This window comes from Prosopis cineraria, unplaced genomic scaffold (assembly GCF_029017545.1).
Source record: "Prosopis cineraria cultivar Desert tree isolate PC_DT_omini unplaced genomic scaffold, ASM2901754v1 PC3, whole genome shotgun sequence".
Lineage (NCBI taxonomy): Eukaryota > Viridiplantae > Streptophyta > Magnoliopsida > Fabales > Fabaceae > Prosopis > Prosopis cineraria.
Window position 1 is genome coordinate 45505827 of NW_026555334.1, and position 21150 is coordinate 45526976.

A 21150-nucleotide genomic window follows, 5' to 3' on the forward strand; every position below is an offset into this window, starting at 1 on the left:
CACAATGAAATGAGATGAAGTTGCTCAATTAAAAGGATTAGCGTATTAAGTGAAAGTATTTATGTTCTTAGTCTACGTAGTTGCAAGTTGTAACATTAATATATAGGGTAGATCAGAGAGAGAGAGAGAAAGGGAGATTGAAGAAGACGAACAGGCGCGGTTGGTGGGTTAGCATTTGGAACCGAGGTGGTGCGTGCACGACTGTTACTTTATAGTTTGTATATGGTGAGTGAGCTCATGAAGTGGAACACATATTTGGCGTCTTTTATTTTATGTATGCACAGTCTGACCCATCATTTCAGAGCGGCCACTGCACGTGCAGACCCTCAAATTAACTACTCCCTCCACTCCCTGCTTCGGAAAATCCTCTTCCAATTATCTCATCTGCACTGATTATTATGTCATTCTTTCATCCTCCTTTTCGTTTCCAGTTTCCCATCCTTTTCTATTTACGGGTATATTATACTTTATATCATTATCATCATCATCTCATAATCCTTGAAGACACCACGCATGCCAAGGAAATTATGGAATCTTACAACTTTCTGATGTTTCTAACAAATCAAATTATCATAATCTTTTGATGGCAGACAAAATTTATGTGCATTCTTTAAGCTCTCTCTTCTATAAACAAATTATAATCAAATTTGGCCAAGTATAGCTAGACTCAGTTTTGCTAAAACTGTGTCCCATGTCATCCTTGTAATAGAACAACTCAACAAAACAAAAACAAAAAAAATTCCATGTGAAAGAAACGGTTATGACCTAATGACATAGGTGCCAGTGATATAATCAATTATTGTCAGTGTCTCACAGGTCCACAAAATCTGAGAGGTAAATTTTGATTAGATCATGCTCTTTATTTCTTCAGTTTATATCATTATCATGATTTACATTTTTGTTTTGTATTTTCTTAGCAAAACGCTCCAAAACCAAATTGGTTTCTGAGTAATGGACAGACAAATGTTTACCAGCTATTTGGAGATACAGTTGTAGCAGTCACAGATAAAATTCAGTTTGACGGATAAGTTATGAACAAGCCCAAATTATAAGTTCCATTTCAAACCTGGGTAAGGGTGGGATACACAATTCACAATTAGGGAGGAGCATCTAAAACGCAAATCCTCCTCAACAATCACAACACAAGCTTCACGATGATGCTACATTATGAATCCCTGGATTACTTCCCTAGTAGTAAATTATTATGTACAGCATCAAACACACATTTTCTTTGTGGGATATGCCTAGCTGAATTATTGGACTTAGCAATGACCTATGTCATTGCCTTGCACGGACTGGGGAATTCCCTCCTGCAGGCAAGACATTGGTGGAATGGTTAGTGTTTGCAGATCTCCATAAGCATTCCAACAGTAAGGATCCAGAACCACATCTCCCTGAGCAGGAAGAAGCTCAATGTCTGAGAGCGTTAAGTTGGTACATGGGACAGAATCACTGCAGGCAAAGTGCATAGGTGGGCTCCTTATGTCATAGGTTCCTTTTATGTTTGTATAAAATATGTTCGATACTAACACTGCTGAGCTTTGGTTGGTGCAGTCCTTAGTGAGGCAGTAGAACTGGTCTATTATGATGGGGTTTCTCACTCTGTCCATGTGAATATTGCTGAAGGTTACTCCTGATACTGATCCTGATCCGCCTTGCCATGTCTTTATTCTGACCCCATTAGCTGTCACTTTTATCACCGAGTCTCTTACTGTTATGTTTGAAACACAGGCTTTGGAATTATGATTCCCCAGACTACCAATGCTGATCAGTTCATTGATAAGATGAGACTGTCATTGTTCTTGAGAATTAGTTAAAGTTCAGAAGCACAAGAAAGTTAGCTAGTAATTACCTAATGCCATGACCGGGCCCACATGTAATGTTCTTTATATCAACATCATAGCTACCGGACCCTATGGACACACAGTCATCACCTGGGGAAAAATTGAGCAAGTTAACAAGTTGGTGGCGTTGGTGAATTAATAAGCGAGAATTTGAGTTTGTGACTAACCATTCGAAACAACAGAGTTGTAAATCTTGACGTCGTTGGTATTCTCTATGTGAATTCCGTCAGTATTGGGACTTAGTGCTGGAGCTGTTATATAGATTGATTCTACGTGGACGTGTTTGCAGCCATCAAACCTGAAATGGAACTGGGGGCTATCCTTGATCCTGAGTCCTTGCACAGTTAAGTTGGAACTCATGAAAAACCTTATTGCCTGCATCATTTTCATGAACAACTATGTTCAATCATAAAGCAGATAGTCTAAGAACACAAGGTAGTAGAAGAGATTCTGAGGAGCTTACAATTGGGCTATCACAAGGTCCAGGCAATGTTGACCCATGAGGTCCCTGCAGTGCCATTGATCATGGGGATGAGCAGCTGTTCGGTTTTACTAAAATTGTTGTAACGATTTTTGATGAATTTTCAATTGACGATGAGTACCTTGCGAGGCTTACAGGGAAGGTCCCACCATTTTTGTCCCCTGCCATCAATTAAACCGCCTCCTTCCAGTGACATGCCGTCAATTCTGTAAAACACTAGCCATTGGCGTTTACTGTTGTTCTTTGGCCATGAGTCTGGCCCATCCGGTGGCATAACGGAGCCATCAACCTTCACCATGTTCAGTTCAACAGCAAAATATCAGCGAGCTTTACCTTACCCTTGCATAATCAAAAATTACAGCAGAGTTAGTACATTACCTTGAGTACCATGTCACCTTTACAAGGACCTGTGAATATAGTAGATTGAATCATGAAGGAGAAGCCACTGGGAACGAGGATGACATTTACTTCCTGATCACTCTGGCAGGCTGTGTCCCAAGCCATCTTGAAGGCCTCTGTGTCGTCTGATATCCCATCTCCAATGGCCCCAAATGTTCGCACATCAGAAAAACCAGAGGCATCGTATGGGGGTGTAGAAGGGGAGGGTGATGAAGCAGGAGGTAGAGAAATTTCAGATGACTTGTGAGAATGTGAGCACCTGTGTTTAGAATGGGAATGATGTCTGGCTTGGGCGCAAAGAAATAAAATGAGTAAAAATACATAGAATGCGGGTAGTGAAATATGGGAATGCTTCATCTTGAGCATTGTTTTAGTAGAATTGACACACAGAAAAAGAGGAGAATATGTGAACTTGTGGAGTTTAATTTCCACTGGCCAGAAACTAGAAAACCCGATGCCAAATGACTCTCTCACTGTCAACAACTATATGAAAAGACTTAATCAGTGGCCCTATATAGCTCCTTTTGAACAGACTGAATTAGGTTAGCTGAGTTTGGCAGTCGGAGTACATGCAAAATGAGAAAGCCCGAGGTGGTGTATATATATGGGTGAGCGTGTAGGACAAGTTATAGTGGAAGGCCTGCTAAAGTTTCATAGGGAATTATTTAACGGGGTTAAGAAGTGGGAATCGACAAATAGCACATAGGGAGTGAGCATGATTTGTTTAGAGAATAAGGAGCGAGCAAGTGACTGTTCTGTCCTCTGAAAAAGAGCAAGACGGAAGAACGAGAAAAAATGAGTATGACCGGTGTCCATTTCATAATCCTCCCATGTTCTTCCCGTCACTGGTCCCTCCTCTTGGTATTCCAACAGACCAACAAACACATGCATGTGTGTCAAAAACCTGACCGTGTTCGAGGCTCTTCCTGTCATGACTAAAACATATATTGCCCATTCCATCCTTAAATGAACATTCGAGTGGAATTTTGTTGAGAATTTCGCGTACATGGACACAGATTAGGTTGACAGTGCTGTGTAAATGTCCATGCGCTTATTTTGTCCGAATCTTTAATTTGCATGCGGTCTCCCATCCCATGTACTTAAATTCATTCACAAATGATTGTACTTAAATTCACGTGTGGTGATGACTGGTGATAATTCAGCTGTGCACTAGAGAGAGTTGGGGGTGGCAGGCGAAATAGAGCAAAAAAAAAAACAGAGAGAGAGAGAGGAAAAAGAGATGAGGAACCGTCCATCCACTGTGGCTTCCACCGCCCCAGGTTGAGGCCACCGTTCTCCCTCACTTTGTGGCCACTCATTCTCAGTTCATTCCTCCCTTCCCATTATTTTTTCATTTTAGATACCAACCAGTTCGTGTTAAAACCAGGCCGATCATTTTTTTATATTTTTCCTTCTTCGGATTTTATTATTTTCCACTTTTAAAACAAAGACAACTAAAACCGAGTCTTCTACATTTATATCAAGTTTCATCTTAGTTTCGATCAATAAAAGTCACTTGACTTGGTAAGCATTTAATTATAACCAACCCCCATGAAATTTGGCAAGCCCGCACTTGAGAGATCCAATTTTATTGACAATGTAAAATTTTTTTTGATAAATAGAGCCAAAAATTTAGACAAAATGTACTTATTCTGTCCGGGCTTGACAAAATCTAAATTTAATAAAAAAATTTATATAGTCAAAGCTTATGACCCAAATACTCTTAAACTTCAAATTTGTTTGGATAGTCCAAATACTCAAATTGTCATTTTTTCTCTATTTTTTCAGAAAAATCATTTTAATTTTAAAATTGATTATTTTTATTATTATAAAAAACATAAAATATAGTTTTTAGAATACTTAAAAAATGCAGAAGACTCAACTTTAAAAAAATTGTGGGTATTAAAATTTAAAAATAATATTAAAATATATTTTAAATATTATTTTAAGTTATTCCATAGATTAAAAAGATAAAAATATCAATATTTTAAATTTTCAACAAAAATATCTATCATCATATACTCAAATATATGGTCTCATAGTATAAAATAAGCTAAAAATTAAAAAAATTAATATTTAATATTTACTTTTAAAAAATGTAAATTACATTCAAGTATTCAGGCCAAGCCCAAATCTAATTAGACTTGGCCTGAACATAAAAAAGACAATTTTTTTAAGCTAGGCCTTAATATTTTTTTTAAACTTATTTAGAATCAACTTAAATTATAAGTTTTATAAATGGACAATCTGTAAATATCTTTATAAACATTCTTTAAGTTTGGAAATTGTCCTAGATGAGAGCCATGGACCCAACTTACTTAAATTTTTGTCTATAAAAAAGTTTTAGTTTTATTATTTTATATTTTATATTGATCTCAATTATTATTTTTAAAAAAATGTAAAATTTTAATTTACAATTTTTTTGAAACAAATATTAAAACCTGAATTAATTTTCAACAATTCAAATGACCGGAATCAGCACAAAATGTCAGACCAAAAAATAAAAATAAAAAATTAAAAGAATCAGCACCAAATGTCTAAATCCAATCCCCCTCGAGTGACCTGAATGCAGCAGCAGACATTCATCTATAATTAATTTAAATAATTGGGGCTTAATTTTTTTGATATAACGGAACAAAGTTTAAAATTCTTTAATCTCAGTTGCCACTGTGAAAATGGACTTATTAGGGTTTATTGTGTGACATGAGCCTCAGGATGGGGATGTCTGCTTCGGGAGGATTGGATCAATTTTTAATCTGGATGATGCTTTCGGCGTTTCTGCGCTCTCTTGTCTTCTTTTGGGCGGGCAAGTTGCTCCTTTGCTTTCACGCCATAAAACAGATTTACCAATTGTTGCCACATTTTACTGAAAAGAAAAATTCCAAACTGTTTAATAATGGAATCCATATCCCGTAATAGAGAAGAAAAGTGCATTCCCCAGAAAAAGCAGAGGGCACGCTTTGCATAATTTCTTCCCCACGTAGATAGATCTATAATGCTAGCCACCATCATTTCACCCCTCTCAGAAAACAGTAGTCGAAGATGACGATGCGATTTTCTTCCTTACAAACACGCATGCACCACTTCCTCCGAAGTGTCGACTACGCTGCAAAATGTTACCAGAACTAAGGGATAAGTGTCCATGAAGCGTCAACACTCTTACCCTCCTGGATCCATATCATGTGACATAATTACTACGATCTGCCAAACTTGAGGCTTAGTAAAACCATCGAATCGGAAAATCATATTATGGCGAAGATGAAGCTCCTCATCAGACAGCTTTTCACAGCTAGGGCCAATATTACATATTGAGGGGGACTAGAACAAATGAACAGAACGTGAACAATTTTTTTTTTTTTTTATTTTACAGATTTGAGATATCAACCACAGATGCTGCATCATGCCCCAAACAAAGCACATTGCTTTCTTGCATGTGGGGGAATAAGCTTCACCAGCATCTCAGCAGGCACTCCCTTGAGCTCTGCATCACAATAGCCGCAAGTACATCATAGCATTATTTGAGCCCCTTCTACACAAAAATAACACCACAAAATTCATCCGAGAACTAATTCTTTACCATTTGCCTTGAAGTTGAAGAGCGGGGGGAGGAAACGCCCGTTTGGCAACCGAGTGTTTGGGTCACGCAGCTCATCAAAGAATGGATGAACAAGAGCCTCGAACTGTATTCCATAAATCACAGTTAAAAATCTCTTACATATGGTTCAATTTCAATTGCAATGCCTAAGTTAACATGATCTGTAAAACGTCCACAAGAGAAGAGAAGAAATAAGCTGGGCCATAAATATTGATCACATGAAAATAGAACGCTTTGGTAACTTCCTCGAGGAAATTTTTAAAGCTAAGCGGGACACTGATAAACCAGCAACCATGCTTTGTAATAAAATCCAGAGAATGATGCATAGTTCTTATCCTATAAAAGTTTGAATACAATCACTTTTTTTATTCGTGGTGACAGAATGCAAGCACGTTTAGGTTGTCATGTATGCGTATACTCACAGCTGTGCTTCGAAGATTGGGAGAGTACTGTAGTAGTCTTGAGACAAGATCCACAGCATCAGATGGCATACGTTTGTGAAAGATCTAACGATGAAGGTTCACATGCGTTAATATTTTAGAATGAATTTATTTATCATAAATTTCTTTGAATAAATCTTTGTGAATAGATAGACCAAAATAACATTGCAGTACCTTGTGCCAAGGATGAGCTTTAATTTGCGGGAATTTGAATTCTGTGTAATTAGGATTCATGCACTTGATTTCTTCCCTTGTCGGTGTACCTAAAACCTACACAAAAATCCCACAGATTTTCGTCAGTGATGGAGGGCTATAAAGTAGCATCAAGAGGAAAGAATGAAATGAATAAACTTTATCAGGAAATAGACAAGATAGCGCTCATCATAAAGCCAGGATTCTATGTTTTAAAATGATAGCAATTCTCATCCAACAAAATTATTTATTCTCTATAACTCATCTAACCTTGATAATTTCAACAAGCTGATCTACTCCACTCTCGCCAGGAAAGAGAGGCTGCCAGAAATTACCAGTGTGTTTAGTGTCTGTATAGTTATGAACACTCAATTATCCAAATTAAACAGACATAAAGAAGCTAGATACCTGACCAAGCAATAGTTCACCAAGTACGCAACCAGCAGACCAGATATCAATGGCTGTAGAGTACTCAGTAGCGCCAAAGATGAGCTCAGGAGCTCTATAGTACCTAGAACAGATGTATGATATGTTCGGTTCCCCTTTTACCTGTCAAATTGATGCCAAATTCAATCATGAGAAAATATCAGATAGCCAATGACAACAAACAACATTGTTTTAGATTATAATATACAAACCAACACTTTTGCACTTCCAAAATCACATAGCTTCAGCTGCTGCGTGTGAGGATTAACCTGTTACAAGAAAACACATGGAAGGAGACATGCTCATATTAGTCTATCAGATAAGAAAGTAAGTTTAATGGACAAAACAAAGCCAAAAGGCCAGCAAAAAAACACTACAACTTCTGCGTATGTCCAAGTTGATGTGGATTTCATTTGAAAATTTCAAAAGTTGAATAATTGCGGAAGTCAAAGTGAACCTTAGCAGGTTCATATAAAGTTTCAAGATACAAACTCTTCACCGCGTTCAGGAATTACATTTGTATCCTCTACAACTTATCTGATCACAAGAAATCATTTCAGCATTCAAATATGCCCTCTGAAATCTGTTTCATCTGATTGACACCATAAAAGATAAACGCCAATTCGTTTGATTTCTTCTACAATAATATGGCAACTATGCACCCTTGCAATTTTGAATATTCCAAGTTGACATATTACATCCATCTCGACATCCAAATACATCTCCAAAGATGAAGCAGCATTATAAATTTAAAAAAAAAAAAAAACAAAGCCAATTTGTGATATCAATCTAGCCATATCATATTGATGGCTGAAGAATCGACAAGCTGGAAAAACCAAGGTAGATATTAAAGAACACTGATATGAGTTGCACTGCATAGACATACCAGTAGATTTTGAGGTTTTATGTCCCTGTGACAAACTCCAATACTGTTGTGAATGTAAGCAAGTGCTCTACATATCTATAAATTTGAAGAACGAAAAGGAGTTATCAGAACCACTACAATCTATATAGTTAGACACACACCTATAGATATATATATATATATATATATAAAGACACAAACCCGGTTTAATATATTACAAGGAAGTATACCTGGTAAAAATAAAGTTTGACATATATCAGCGGCATCCTTTGATTCATTTTATTATAGTGTCTGATGACCCGATGGAGAGTCTCAGGAACATACTCTAATACCAAGTTCAGGTAAAGTTCCTCTTTTTCAGTTGTTGAAAAGAAACAATGCTTCAAAGATACGATGTTAGGGTGGTCAAGAAGACGCATGGTTTGCAGTTCTCGGTTCTTGTACCTCTTGTCTTGAAGAACTTTTTTTATAGCCACAGTTTCACCCGTCTCTAAGCACTTCGCCTTCATAACAATGTCAAAACAGCAGATGTAACAAAGTTCCAATAATAGCCAATTACAAGCCGCCAAGAAACTGTAGAATAAAGGACCAACCTGGAAAACTACTCCAAAAGATCCATGCCCAATAACATGCTCAGCCATGTAGCTTATTGTCTTCAGTCAAGTGATGGTAAAAATGTAAGCATTATGTGTAATGAACGGAGTATGATTTTCCTCATATTCATTGAAGGTACAATAAAACTATGGAGCTGTCCAGTAGAACAGATCAAATGTCATGACTTACCTGCTTTGGCTGGCCATTTTTACCACCAATGGTGGTGACAATTATATGTCCTGTTTCAGTCCCGTTTCCATCTATAACAATTGCTTCCATTTCCTGAACATTTTGTTCATGTGAGTTTTAACATGTATAGAACGAATTATTACAGGAAGATAATTTAACTTTTTAGTCGTTTGTCTTTACCTTGTCGTCCCTAATTTTCATGTCATTCATCTCGGCAGGCAACCTATCAATGCCATTTGTTTTTGCGTTTACATCTATTAACTTAGAAGCATGTGCTGCACCCCCTGACGCCATCAACTTGAAAAAGAAGATCAGGTAGATTCTCTTGCTGATTCAACTGACTAGTGTATAGGTCATAGAGAACCTCTAAAGGGAAAATGACCAATAAGGAGCAACCTAAGGATTCAGCTGCAAGCTTCACTTTTCAAGTTTTACCTGTAATACATGAAAAATCATCAGTAGAATTGAAAGAAAATGAAACCGATGACAAGTTGGTCAGACAGAAACATACTTGAAGACGCAAACTCTTACTCAGCACAAAATTAGGGGGCCATGTAGCCAATATCCGAGAATACAAACTTTATGTGGCTTAATTACCATACGGAGAGGAATTCATGACACGTTAAAATGTAATTTCATAAAGCAGTGACCGATTAGATTGGTCGATGTTGAGCTATAAGTGAAAACATTCATTTACCCACTCAAGGCAGGGGAGAATCAGACTGCTCCTCACCCGCTTAGCCATCGAAAGGATAGGGTGAAAAACCGTCAATACAAAAATTCAGAATCGAGGAGTTTCATCGCTGCCACTGCACTTTCTAGACAACCAGTACAACTTTTTTTCTTTAAAAAAAAAAAATACAGCCTAATTAAGGACCTAGAATTCAGACATGAAAGTGAAAAGCCTGTTAAGCCCAAAATAGAGAAGCGAGAAAGCTCAGAAATAGCTAGACAAAGAGCAGGACAACAATGAAACCCTGTTGTATGGAATGCCAAGGAGATTCAGCCGAGAGAAAGAAAGAAATGGCCAGGAGAAGTCAGAAGAGAAACTCACCAGTGAAAGGGGGAATGCAGGGGAAGGGAGCGGAAATGGATCTACGGTGTTGAAGTGCTTGGGGTTAGTGAATCGAATCCTATCCTATCCCTGGGATTCAGAGAGCAGAGAGGAAGAGAAGGGACGAAGGCAAATAATGGACAGTGATGGTGTGTGTTGCTTCTTCTTTGGTTATATTTCGTATGGTGGAAGGTGCGTGATGTGATGAGGTGGCAGTCAACATAGGGGCCCAAACCTCTATGCATTTCTGCTGCTCCTCAATCATTCTTTCACTCTCTTTTTAACTTTCTACAGTCTCTTCTTTTTGACCGTTCAATCTCCTCCGTCCCATCTCCATGCTTTTGATTTCCTTTGTGCCTCTTTTATTTTACTTTTTATTTTAAAGGAATCACAACTAAGTATCTCATGATTAATGTCAAATCGATATCTTATCATAATCCTGTCCTTTAGTATTGAAAATCTTTATAACAAATTATTTGATATTATTTTTCAACGTTAAATCTTTAATTGTCACTCTCCTTGCTAATCATTAACCTGTGAGACTCGTGCGGTGACAAAACGATATAATCCATAGTAAATTATTGAGGAGCCTGAATAACCTCTGTAATCTATGAAAGAATTTCAATAAAAACCTTAGACTATAGTTATTTGAATTTAAAATATCTAAATTTTTAAAATTTCATTTCAAAATACTAATTTGATATTAAATTTTTTAAAAAATGATAAAATTATTCCTCATTTAAATTAATATAAAAAATATCATGTTTTACTCATTTATTTACTTACAAAATGTTATTAATTATCTTACTTCACTTATTCATTTTTCTAAAATGAAATCAAATAAAAGCCTGCTAATGACCAAGTAAAGTAGGACGATAAGTAGCAGTCTATAAGTAAATGAACAATATATAATATAAAAATTAATAAGTTGTCTTAAAATAATTTAAACATCTAAAATAAAAACAAGTTAGTTAGAGCAATGAACAACATTTTGCAAGTAAATTAATAAATAAAATATAAAATTTTTTTATTAATTTAAATGAGGGGCAATTTTGTTATTTTTATTAAAAATTTAATATCAAATTAATACATCTGATCTGCAATGAAATTTCATAAATTTAGAAGCTTCTAATTTAAATGAGTATGGTCCAAGTGTCTTTATTGAAATCCTACCATAATCATTTTTGAAAATTAAAATCATGGTTTTATAAAACTATATCCATAATCATTGCACTTGGATTTCAATTAGAAAAACTTGATATTAATACATGATGATGTTTTGATAATATTTTTAAAAAAAATTATTTTCCAAGTAGAGAAAAAAAAATTAATTTATGCAAAAGAAAGTTTTCAAGAACTAAATAAAGTTTGAGAAAATTGAGGGTGTTTAGTTAGCTTATGTGAAATTGAATTTGAGGAACCAAGTAGAGTTTAGGAAAATTGAGTGTGTTTAAATTTCAATGTTGTTTATATAGAAGTCTTTAATTATTTGGTCTAGAGAGTTATAATTTTTTTCTTAATATATTTCACATTATATATATTTGTTATGAACATATATCCTCCTATTAAAAGAATATTCAAGACATATATACATATTTTGTTATGAACAAATATCCTCTTATTAAAAGAATATTCAAGACAAGATCATGTATTAAATGTATGCATGTCTTCTAGTGGTGATTTAAATTTTATGAAAAATTAGCACGTTTTGTTACACCTAATCTCGTTGGTTGCAACATATATTTTTAGTTTTCACCCTTTATTATACTTTATTTGAATATAATTAACATTATATGATCGATGATAATTAAACATCCGCACTGCACATAGAATAATATGAAAAATATGTTTATTATTGCCTCCATTCAAAATGCAAGGTATTTTTTCATTGAATCTCACATCCACTTAATTAGTTAATTATTTTTAAACTAATTTTATATTTTTATATTTATTCTTATTCAATTAATAAAGTATTTCACTTAAGAATAAATATAAAATGGTTCATTTATCATGGAATTTTTAAAAAACCACATTAATTATATCTTAAAACACTAAAAATATTTCATATTTTTTAATATCAAACTTATAAAAAAATTAGTTTATATTTTTTAAGAAAGGAAGTACAGTTTATTGCTACATGACAGAGTTCTGTGAAAAAATTTGTCATGAATGATGGATGAGAAATATTTAAAAACTGTTGCACTAGTATATCACATATACTGAATCACAATAGTGCCGCACTAGTCGACATAGCAATAGAAAGAGCATTGGAGGATTCTGGCTGAGCTTGGTAAAAATAATATAAAAACCATTTGATGAAAGATAAAGTTGAAACTTGAAATAAAAGGATTTAAATTTAGTAACTATTTCGTACAGGCACTCTTAAGTTGTTGAAATTTAAATTAATAATTTAGATGAGTTCACTCGTTCATTAATCTCAAGTAAAATATAAATTTAAATTATTGATTTGAATTTCAATGGTTTAGATGATATAAACACTCAATGTATGTATTAAGTACAAGCATCAAATTCAAATCTTGAAGAGGAGGGTTAAGGGTCATTTTTATCCCCCAACTTTACCCGAAAGGTTATTAAGCACCCTAAACTTAATTTTGAGTTAATTTTATCTCTCAATGTTATAATTTTACTTCCTTAACACCCTAACCTTAATTATTCATTAGTAAGGCCTACATTTTTTAAATATTTTTTTAATAATAATGGGATTCACTTTATATTTTTTTAATTATATTTGCTCAGACCCAAGCTCTCTCTCACCTGGTCAATCGTTTAAACTTATTCATCTAACATTCCTTAATTGTTCAACCTCAAGTCCTCAACCTATCCTTACTAGTCACCACTGTCTAACATCTTTAATGATTCTTCTTCGTTGTTGCCATTATCCACTACACTCGTTGTAACATCTGAAGTTTTAATCTAGAATTTATTACTAATTAAATAAAAATTAGTTTAAAAAAAGTAATTAATTTGATCATGTTTTTTTATTGTTATTGATATTTTGGATCATTGGATAGCTCCAAAATTGAGCTAGGTCGAAGTTAGGTCAAATCAGGACAAGACAGCAAGATACAAGTGAGATTAGTCTCACTGTGTATTATGCCGCAACGTAATGCCCGGTTCTAAAAAAAAAAAGGTGCGTGAATCAATTTAGAATTTCATATGGGATTTTGTGAGAGTGGGGAGCACAAAGAGGGATCTTTAGTAGTTAAGCTAGGGCATTTAGGCAAGATTAGAACTTGATTTGGGTTCTTAATTATCTGGGTAAGCTTGCTAACTCCCTCTCTTCATTCTCTAGTCCATTTTTAAAGGGGTGAAAGATTTAAAAGTTTTGGGTTTGAGTCAGGGAAGATTATACCTAAACCTTAAGGATTGTATAGGATGATTGGAGCCTAATTAGAGTTTTCTTGAATTGGATAATTGTTAATATAAAGCCTAGTGTTATTTAGAATAAATTAGATGGAGCCCTGGTTAATTTATAAGATTTTAAATAATGACAAGTTGAGATATATAAGTTGTGATAGAGTTGGAGAGAAGCTTGAAGAAATGGTGTGAGCTAGTTGTAACCTTAACTAGCTTATTTGTTGAGGATAAGAGCGAGAAGTGTAACAGCCCTCACCCCACCCTCCATGAAGTCTTTTAGATTAGGTTCCAACACTCCTCACGGAGCCCGAACCAGCTTTTCCCAAAGTGATACTTAGGTTATTTCTCACCTCACCAAAGAGATCTTTTGGAGCATTTTCAGACTTAACCTCAACTTCTTTAAGGTAGTAGAGGTTGGAGGTTCAGGTCTTGGTTGGAGGATCAGTGGTATCACTTGGCTCAATGGTAACAGGTTTAGCCTCAACTTTATTAAGTATGAGAAGTTGGAGGATCAAACCTGAGAAGGCTCCCCTTATAATATTTATTGTAAGAGAATAATCTCACATACTACTGTAGGGAAGCCTTGTCTCTTGATGCTCTCTTAAGAGGGGTTGTCTCATGTGGATCCTAAGGAGAGGTGTGTCCAGCACAGCAAAAGTTTAGGGGAAGAGGCCCTTAGTAGGCTAGGGCTATTACAAAAAATGGGAGATTTAGGGCGATATAAGTAGTTAATAGGGTTCATGCTAATTAAAAATTAACATACAGTACTTATTGTTGTAAATTGAGGTGTGTGGAAAACTTATGGTAATCTAAGAGGAGATTTAGTACCATGAGGAATCCTTTTTGTAACAAAAGGGTTAAGATAACTGAATAATTTACATTATTTATTATATTGTATAAGTTATTCACAAGTTATTTTTGCATGATTAGTTGTATATACATTTATAAATTTTGTCAAAGCTAAGTATTTTAGAAACTACGTAAAGTGTTAATTTGTGAAGTTTTATGTTTTTAAAGTAAGTAGTAAGATTCATTATATTTGTTTAGAAAGTGTTTGCGCATGATTAAATGAAGATATATAGTGGAATGCGGGATGTTAGGGGATAAGACGTCACCCTAGTGAAATCAGTAGAGATTAAGTCCATATGGCACTGCTAGCACCTCAAGACGTCAGGTACAGATCATATTTCTCCTTAGTACTCAAAAAGGGTGTGGTGTTTGAGAGTTACTCTCCTAAATACCTAGAAGAGTACGGAGTTAGAGATTATGCTCCTTAATATTCGTAAGATGTGGTGTTGAAGTAACAACACCCCAATTACTTGTAATAGGGCAAACCTATAGTCTAAAAGTAATTTAAGATACTTTCACTGGATAGTCCTACCATGGATGGTGAGTTTATGGATCATACATATGGTTTGGTTTCGTGAAATAGCTTACCAGTTCGATTGAAAGTATTTAAAGATTGAATGATTAGCGATCATGTATTTTATTGTGGTGAATCATATATGGTGTGATTGTTATGCATATTTTAAAACTTGTTTATAACTTGGCATGTTAATCGATAATGTAGATTGTCTTAGTTACTGAGATTTTTATCTTACCTCGTGGTTATTATTTTACAGGTTCTGTCGCTGAGCTTGAGTAAATGAAGAAATCGGGTAAGGGCTAAAATATTTGATATGTTACAATTGCAATGCTCAATTTTGTTTTGAGTTGTGTGTATATAAAGTTAAATATATAAGAATATGAGTTGTCAACTAGGAATGAATAATATTTTGTTATTAGTACTTGTATTATAATATGTTATGTTGTATTCTAGCCCAATGTTGCATATGATATGAATATGTGATGATTTTTACGGTGAAGGACTAAAATACTAATATAAGTACAAGAAATATTGTATACATGCAGTGATAATGTATATGTGGTGTATTATATGGCAATAAAGGCCAAATAGTGTGTGATTATGATTTTATGTTTTTGGTTATATTGGGTGAAACTGGTCTTAAGTGACTTTAATTCATGTTTAATTTGTTATTGTGCGTTTAAATGCTTAACCAGATGTATATTAGCCCATTAGATTTGGTTTAAACCTCAAAATAGGTTAATGGTATAAGTTTTGAATTTTGGGTACTTGGATACTTGAAAATTGTTTTAAAATTTGACTTTTGCATTCGGATATCTAAAATTCTCATACAGTATCGGATCAAATGAAAGTTGTACCATTAGTTAACTTATCAAATAAGCTTTGCGTGAGCTCTTGAATCACTCTAATCAGACGTCAGATGTAAAAATGGTGCACGTCGAAAGTTCATCTTAAAAAGCTATTATGATAGCAAAATGTAACATCTCAATTTAAATTTTAATAGTTAATTTGGGTTAATAGAAATTTTGAAAAATATTTAGAGGTAAGCATATTAGTAGGAGATGATTATTAAATCTAACTTAGGATATAATTATAAATTATAAATTAAAAAATTAAAAAAATTAAATTAATTAAAAAATTTTAAAAAATAAAAAATTATTATTAAATTATTATTATTATTATGAAAAAAAGAGACAAGGGTATAAAAAATACAAACAAAACAAGAAGAACAAGAAAACTTTCGGCGTGCGTGTGTAATCATTATATTTATATAATAATAATAATAATAATAATAATAAAAGAAAGAAGAGAGAGGAAAGAGGAAAATAATTAAAAAAAATTGTGGGACCCACATTCATTTTTAAAAACCACCGTTCTCTTCTCATTTTTCCTTCATTTCTCTTCTCTTTCGTATGCGATCAGAGAGAGCGTCTGTGAGCCAGGTTGCCGGTGCGAAAGATCTAAATTTTTAAGGTGAGAGTTTTTGATAGGATATTTAGGGTGTGATTTTAAACTTTTCAAGACTAAGTATGTGTTCTAAAATTTTTTCTTAATCATCCTTTCTCTTTAGTTTTTGATTTTGTGGTAGTAAAAAATTTAGGATCTGGAAAAAGGGATGAATTTATGTTGAATAAATATGGTTTATGAGGTTGTTAGTAGTATAATAAATATTTTAGAGTATAAATTTATTGATGATTTTTGAATTTATGGCTTATGGATCAAATTCTAGACTAGATCTGAAAATATATGTTGATTTATTGAGGTTTATATGATTATTTGGGATGAGAAATGAATTATTATAGTTATAGGATTATGATTCTAAGCTGGAGGCTTAATTTTTAATTTTTGGATATTTTATGTATGAATTTATAAAATAAAAAGAAAATTTTGATAATAGAAATTAGTTTAAAATTTGATTTTTAGATTATTAATGTTTATTGATGAGTAAAAGAGGATTTAAAAATTTTACTTAATAGTGTTAACTCTAGATTTGTATTAAGATTGAGATTAGGAATTATGTTATATTCTTAATTCTATTATTAGAATTATTTTATTAGTTTCAAAAATTAAAACTAATATTTATAAATAATATGTTATTTGTAGATTGTATTATTGGTGAAGAATGTGGTGGGAGAGAAATTGTAAGGAATAATTTATTAAAAAAGCCACAAGGTAACCATACTTTTAATTTGTGATTAGTGTTATTTCATGTTAATTGGGTGATTATTGAGAAAATTATGAATTTTGTAATATTGTATAATTGTGTAATATTATTATGAATTTGTTTGATTATTGTGGGAGGTGTTGGGAGACTTGCTATTGTTGTTGTATTTATGTACCATGTGGTACACCCCTATTAGAGCTCAATAGGTGGCTTGTAAGGGCTCGAGCTAATCTACCTTTGGCTGGATAATTTAGCACCGAGTGAGGGCTACGGCTCGAGGTTAATGGAAGGATATAAGGATGGTTGTTTGTATGTATTGTAATATTTCTTATATTTGTTGGAATTATATTATTTTTAATTTTTACTTAATAAGCACACACTTAACTGTTTGTATACACTATCATAAATTGGCTTTGGTTACTGAGACTTTTGAGTCTCATTATGTGGTTAACAATTTTCAGGAGAAGAGCCACGAGTGACACGTGGAGGAGTCCCAAAGGCTTAGTGGCATAGATCCACTGTCTCTTTTGGGTATTTGATTTATGATTTATAATGTGTTATATTGCCAATATTAGGGCTTTTTTATTTTTTGTCAATTATATGAATATATAAATGTAATCATGCCTTTCAAACTGTTTCTATTTTTGGTACAATTTGGATGATTGTAATTTTAATATTTGGTTTACTTTGGATTGGTTAAAATGGCATGATTATAAGGACAAATAACTGGCTTGTGTTGAAAATTGACTAAATTGCTTATTTTACTTGTTGAGAGTATAAGGATAGATAAATGTGATTTAGTTTACTTGTTGGGAGTATAAAGATGGACAAATGTGATTTAGTTTAATGACATGTGGGAGGTAAAAATTTATCTAAAATGTTATATTGTGTGAGTTGAAGCCAATTATAAAATATTTTATATTGAAATTATTGATATAAAAATGTGTTGGGTGGCTGTAACCCAACTATGGTTAAGTTAAATTATTTTAAAAAAAAAATTTGGTGTGTTACACAAAATGCTATCATGATTTGGCATGTGCGCAACAGCATAAATTACATATGCCACGGCATATGGTACAGTAGTGAAATTGTGACGTATGGATCACATGCCATAGCACATGGAACACATGCTGCAGTATATGTACTAGAATGTACAAAAATAACATTTTTAGCCTTATTTTTAAGTGTTTCGCTTCCCAAACTTTTTCATGCTTCTCATATATTTAAAAATCATTAAGTTTAAGCTCAAACTACTTTTTTAGAGGGTTTTCTTAGGATCTTATATATTCTAAATTATATTTAAATACTTATTAGATTTAACCCTTGTGTGTTTGAGATGAGCTTATGAGTTGTCTAAAGCTCTTAATCACTATTTTTTATTGCGATTGTGTGATGAATATCAGTAATATCAAGATGAACATCACACTCATCCTCAATACTTCACTTCAAAGTTGTCTTATCCTCCATCCTCATAACAATCGTGCACTCTATAATCCATATCCTTATCTTCACTATGCCTCACCGTTATCGTTGTCACCCACCATCATTTATTGTCCTTAAATTAAAGGTGATGAGTATTTCTCCCATAACTTCGGAGACTAAAGCCTCGCTCAAAGGCATTATTGATCTAGTGAGTACCTAGAAAATAGGATTCTTGGTTGGTCTGTTCCAAGTTGAAGGAGGCATGTGATGGCAATCCAATTTAAATGCTTGATACTATACTCTCCTATTAAGCCCCTCGAAGCTTTTGTAAAGTACATTGCTAGACTTTCCATATTGGTTCCATAGGAGATCGCGACTGTTGCCTTACTCTCTTTCTCTTTATATGTAATAACTTTCACTTTTTGCTACACTCTTACTCTATTTCAAGAATCCAAAAAAGCCCTTTTCGCCACTAGTAATGTGAGCTTAAGCTTAAGCTCTCTTGTTTCTCACAAAAATGACAGGAACCAAATTCTCTAAGCAGAAAACCATCATAAGCAAGTTGGGTCATCAACAAAAGAGATGACACATATCATTCGTAGGGCTCCATCAATTTTTGCAGCTTATATGCCAATGACAATCATGCTAGGTACTACCTCCTTATCAAGCACCTTTATCCTTATAATGCTATTGATCATCCCTCATTCAGGTTCATACATGATTGTGTATCATAGTTCTTCAAACCAAATCTATGGCTAAAAAGTGCCTTTTTAATGTTCGCCCTCTTTCTTTTTAGAGTTTACCTCAGGATTGTTCACCCTCCCTCTTCTCAGAGTTTACATGGAGAAGAGGAAAGGTGAATAATGGCTAGAGCAATATGTGTATGAGTAAGGAGAGGGAGAGAAGTGAGCTAGGGAGAGCGAGAAGTAACATGGAGAAAGAGAGAGAGATGGGTAAAAAAAATAATAGGTGGGACTTATTAACATTAGAAGAGGGGGATTTAACATCAGATGCCAGAGATTTGAATTTTGAAAGTTGAGAGACGAAATTGACCTGTGATTGAATTTAGAGCATTTATCCATCTTTCGAATAAAGTTGAAGAATGAAAATGACCATTAAGATTTAAAAAAAATTGCAACAATTTAAACAATGTGTCGAAACATGTGTTTTGACCAACCCTTCCCACCACTTTTCTCTCTTTATGTCTCTCTTTATGTAGTATAATTACATGGTAAATGTAAAACACAAATCTAGGAACACTCTAGCATTTACTATAGTTTCTTAAGCCATAAATTTGGCACTTGTAATGATTTAATAGGATAAAAATAAAATAAAATAATTACAAATAGGTCTCAAAGAATAAACTTATTTACAAACAAATTCTATGAATTCATGAAACTACTATACAAATGTTAGGAACTTCAGTGTGAATAAACTCACATGCAAAATGTCCAAAATACCTTTCATCCACTCTATTTGACCAAGCATTGATTAGGTGTAAATTGATAAGCGGTGATGGTTTATCAAAAACGAGATTTATATTAATGACTTATTAGGACTACTGTTAGCAATGGCAATCCAACAACCAGCTCTCATCCAGTCAAATCTTGCTCACGAAGGTGGGGTGAGTGTTTTAGACATTTCACATGAGAATTTATTTACACTTAAATTCTAAGATATCTCACATTAGTTTTGTAAATTTGCAGGATTTACTTACAAGTAAGTTGTCTTCGATAATTTGTTTATAATTTTTATTACATAAAATTGCATGCAGTCCGAATCTTTTCAAGATTAATTATTTCTTTCTTGAATAGAAGGCTTCAATATAGATTTTTTTTTTGCCAACCCTAAATATAGAAAATTAACTGTTAAGATTTACTATTATTCAAGGTAAAAATTCAAAATCCTTAAATTTATTGGGCCCCAGCCTAATTGTCCATCCTCAGATATTTTTCATTTTTTTTGTAAAAAATTATAATGAAAGACTCGAAAAAAAAATAATATTTATTGGAGAGAATCTTAAAAATAATTATTATTTAGACTGACTAAATATCAAAACATAATTGCAAGAACATTACACTGCCTCTAATTATATTTCTTATATTTTTTCTAATAATATCCTGCCCTTTGTATTTAACAGTTACTAACAAAAACTCAATATTTGAGATAAAGCTGTTTTTTGTACAACAAGGAGAAGAAAAACAAGAAATTAAAACAAAGCTGACATTTTAAGAATTCTAGCAAGTTAATAATCTCATCTATCTTAAAAGTTCACGAGTGATAAATTTAAGATAAAAGCAAAAGCACGTTGAGATAAAAGGATATAAGAAGAACTGATTTCAAGAACCAAAGAAGGAACTACAAGATAAATGATGTTCTCCAAAAGTTGATTGGCCTTGTGGCTCTAAGAGGCAAAGTAATATGAGTTTAATTTGGATGCTCAGTATTTATTATGTGATGAGATTTGAATTCTTTAGATTTTAATTTGGACGATTCAGATTTAACTCATTATTATATATTATATTTTTTTAAATAAAAACTTATAAAAATTATAAAATAATTTTAATAATTTTTTATTTTTAATATAGTCTAAATTTAATTTAAAAGATCTAATTTAATATTAAAATTTTTATAATTATTATAAGAAAAAAAAATATCAACTAATGACTGAGTTGTTTATCACGATCACGTGTTTAAATAGAGGAATACTTGTGCCAGTTGGCTTCTCACTAGCCACATGA

General features: G+C 33.2%; 2 protein-coding genes across 2 annotated transcripts; both read right to left on the reverse strand.

Annotated features, from left to right (window-relative positions):
- Positions 1-1029: 1029 nt before the first annotated feature.
- LOC129307047 (polygalacturonase At1g48100) lies at positions 1030-3294 on the reverse strand. The gene is made up of 6 exons (XM_054947905.1): positions 2704-3294; positions 2447-2614; positions 2308-2352; positions 2012-2219; positions 1853-1934; positions 1030-1764 (listed from the first exon to the last, which is right to left on the reverse strand). The coding sequence occupies exons 1-6, from the start codon at positions 3088-3090 to the stop codon at positions 1263-1265; spliced, it is 1392 nt and encodes a 463-aa protein (XP_054803880.1). The 5' UTR covers positions 3091-3294; the 3' UTR covers positions 1030-1262.
- Positions 3295-5941: 2647 nt separating this feature from the next.
- On the reverse strand, positions 5942-10233 carry LOC129306453 (glycogen synthase kinase-3 homolog MsK-3-like). The gene is made up of 13 exons (XM_054947067.1): positions 10080-10233; positions 9206-9460; positions 9026-9118; positions 8836-8895; positions 8473-8745; positions 8264-8338; positions 7590-7646; positions 7360-7500; positions 7222-7272; positions 6934-7029; positions 6742-6825; positions 6302-6404; positions 5942-6205 (listed from the first exon to the last, which is right to left on the reverse strand). The coding sequence occupies exons 2-13, from the start codon at positions 9317-9319 to the stop codon at positions 6123-6125; spliced, it is 1230 nt and encodes a 409-aa protein (XP_054803042.1). The 5' UTR covers positions 9320-9460; positions 10080-10233; the 3' UTR covers positions 5942-6122.
- Between the last annotated feature and the right edge of the window lie 10917 nt (positions 10234-21150).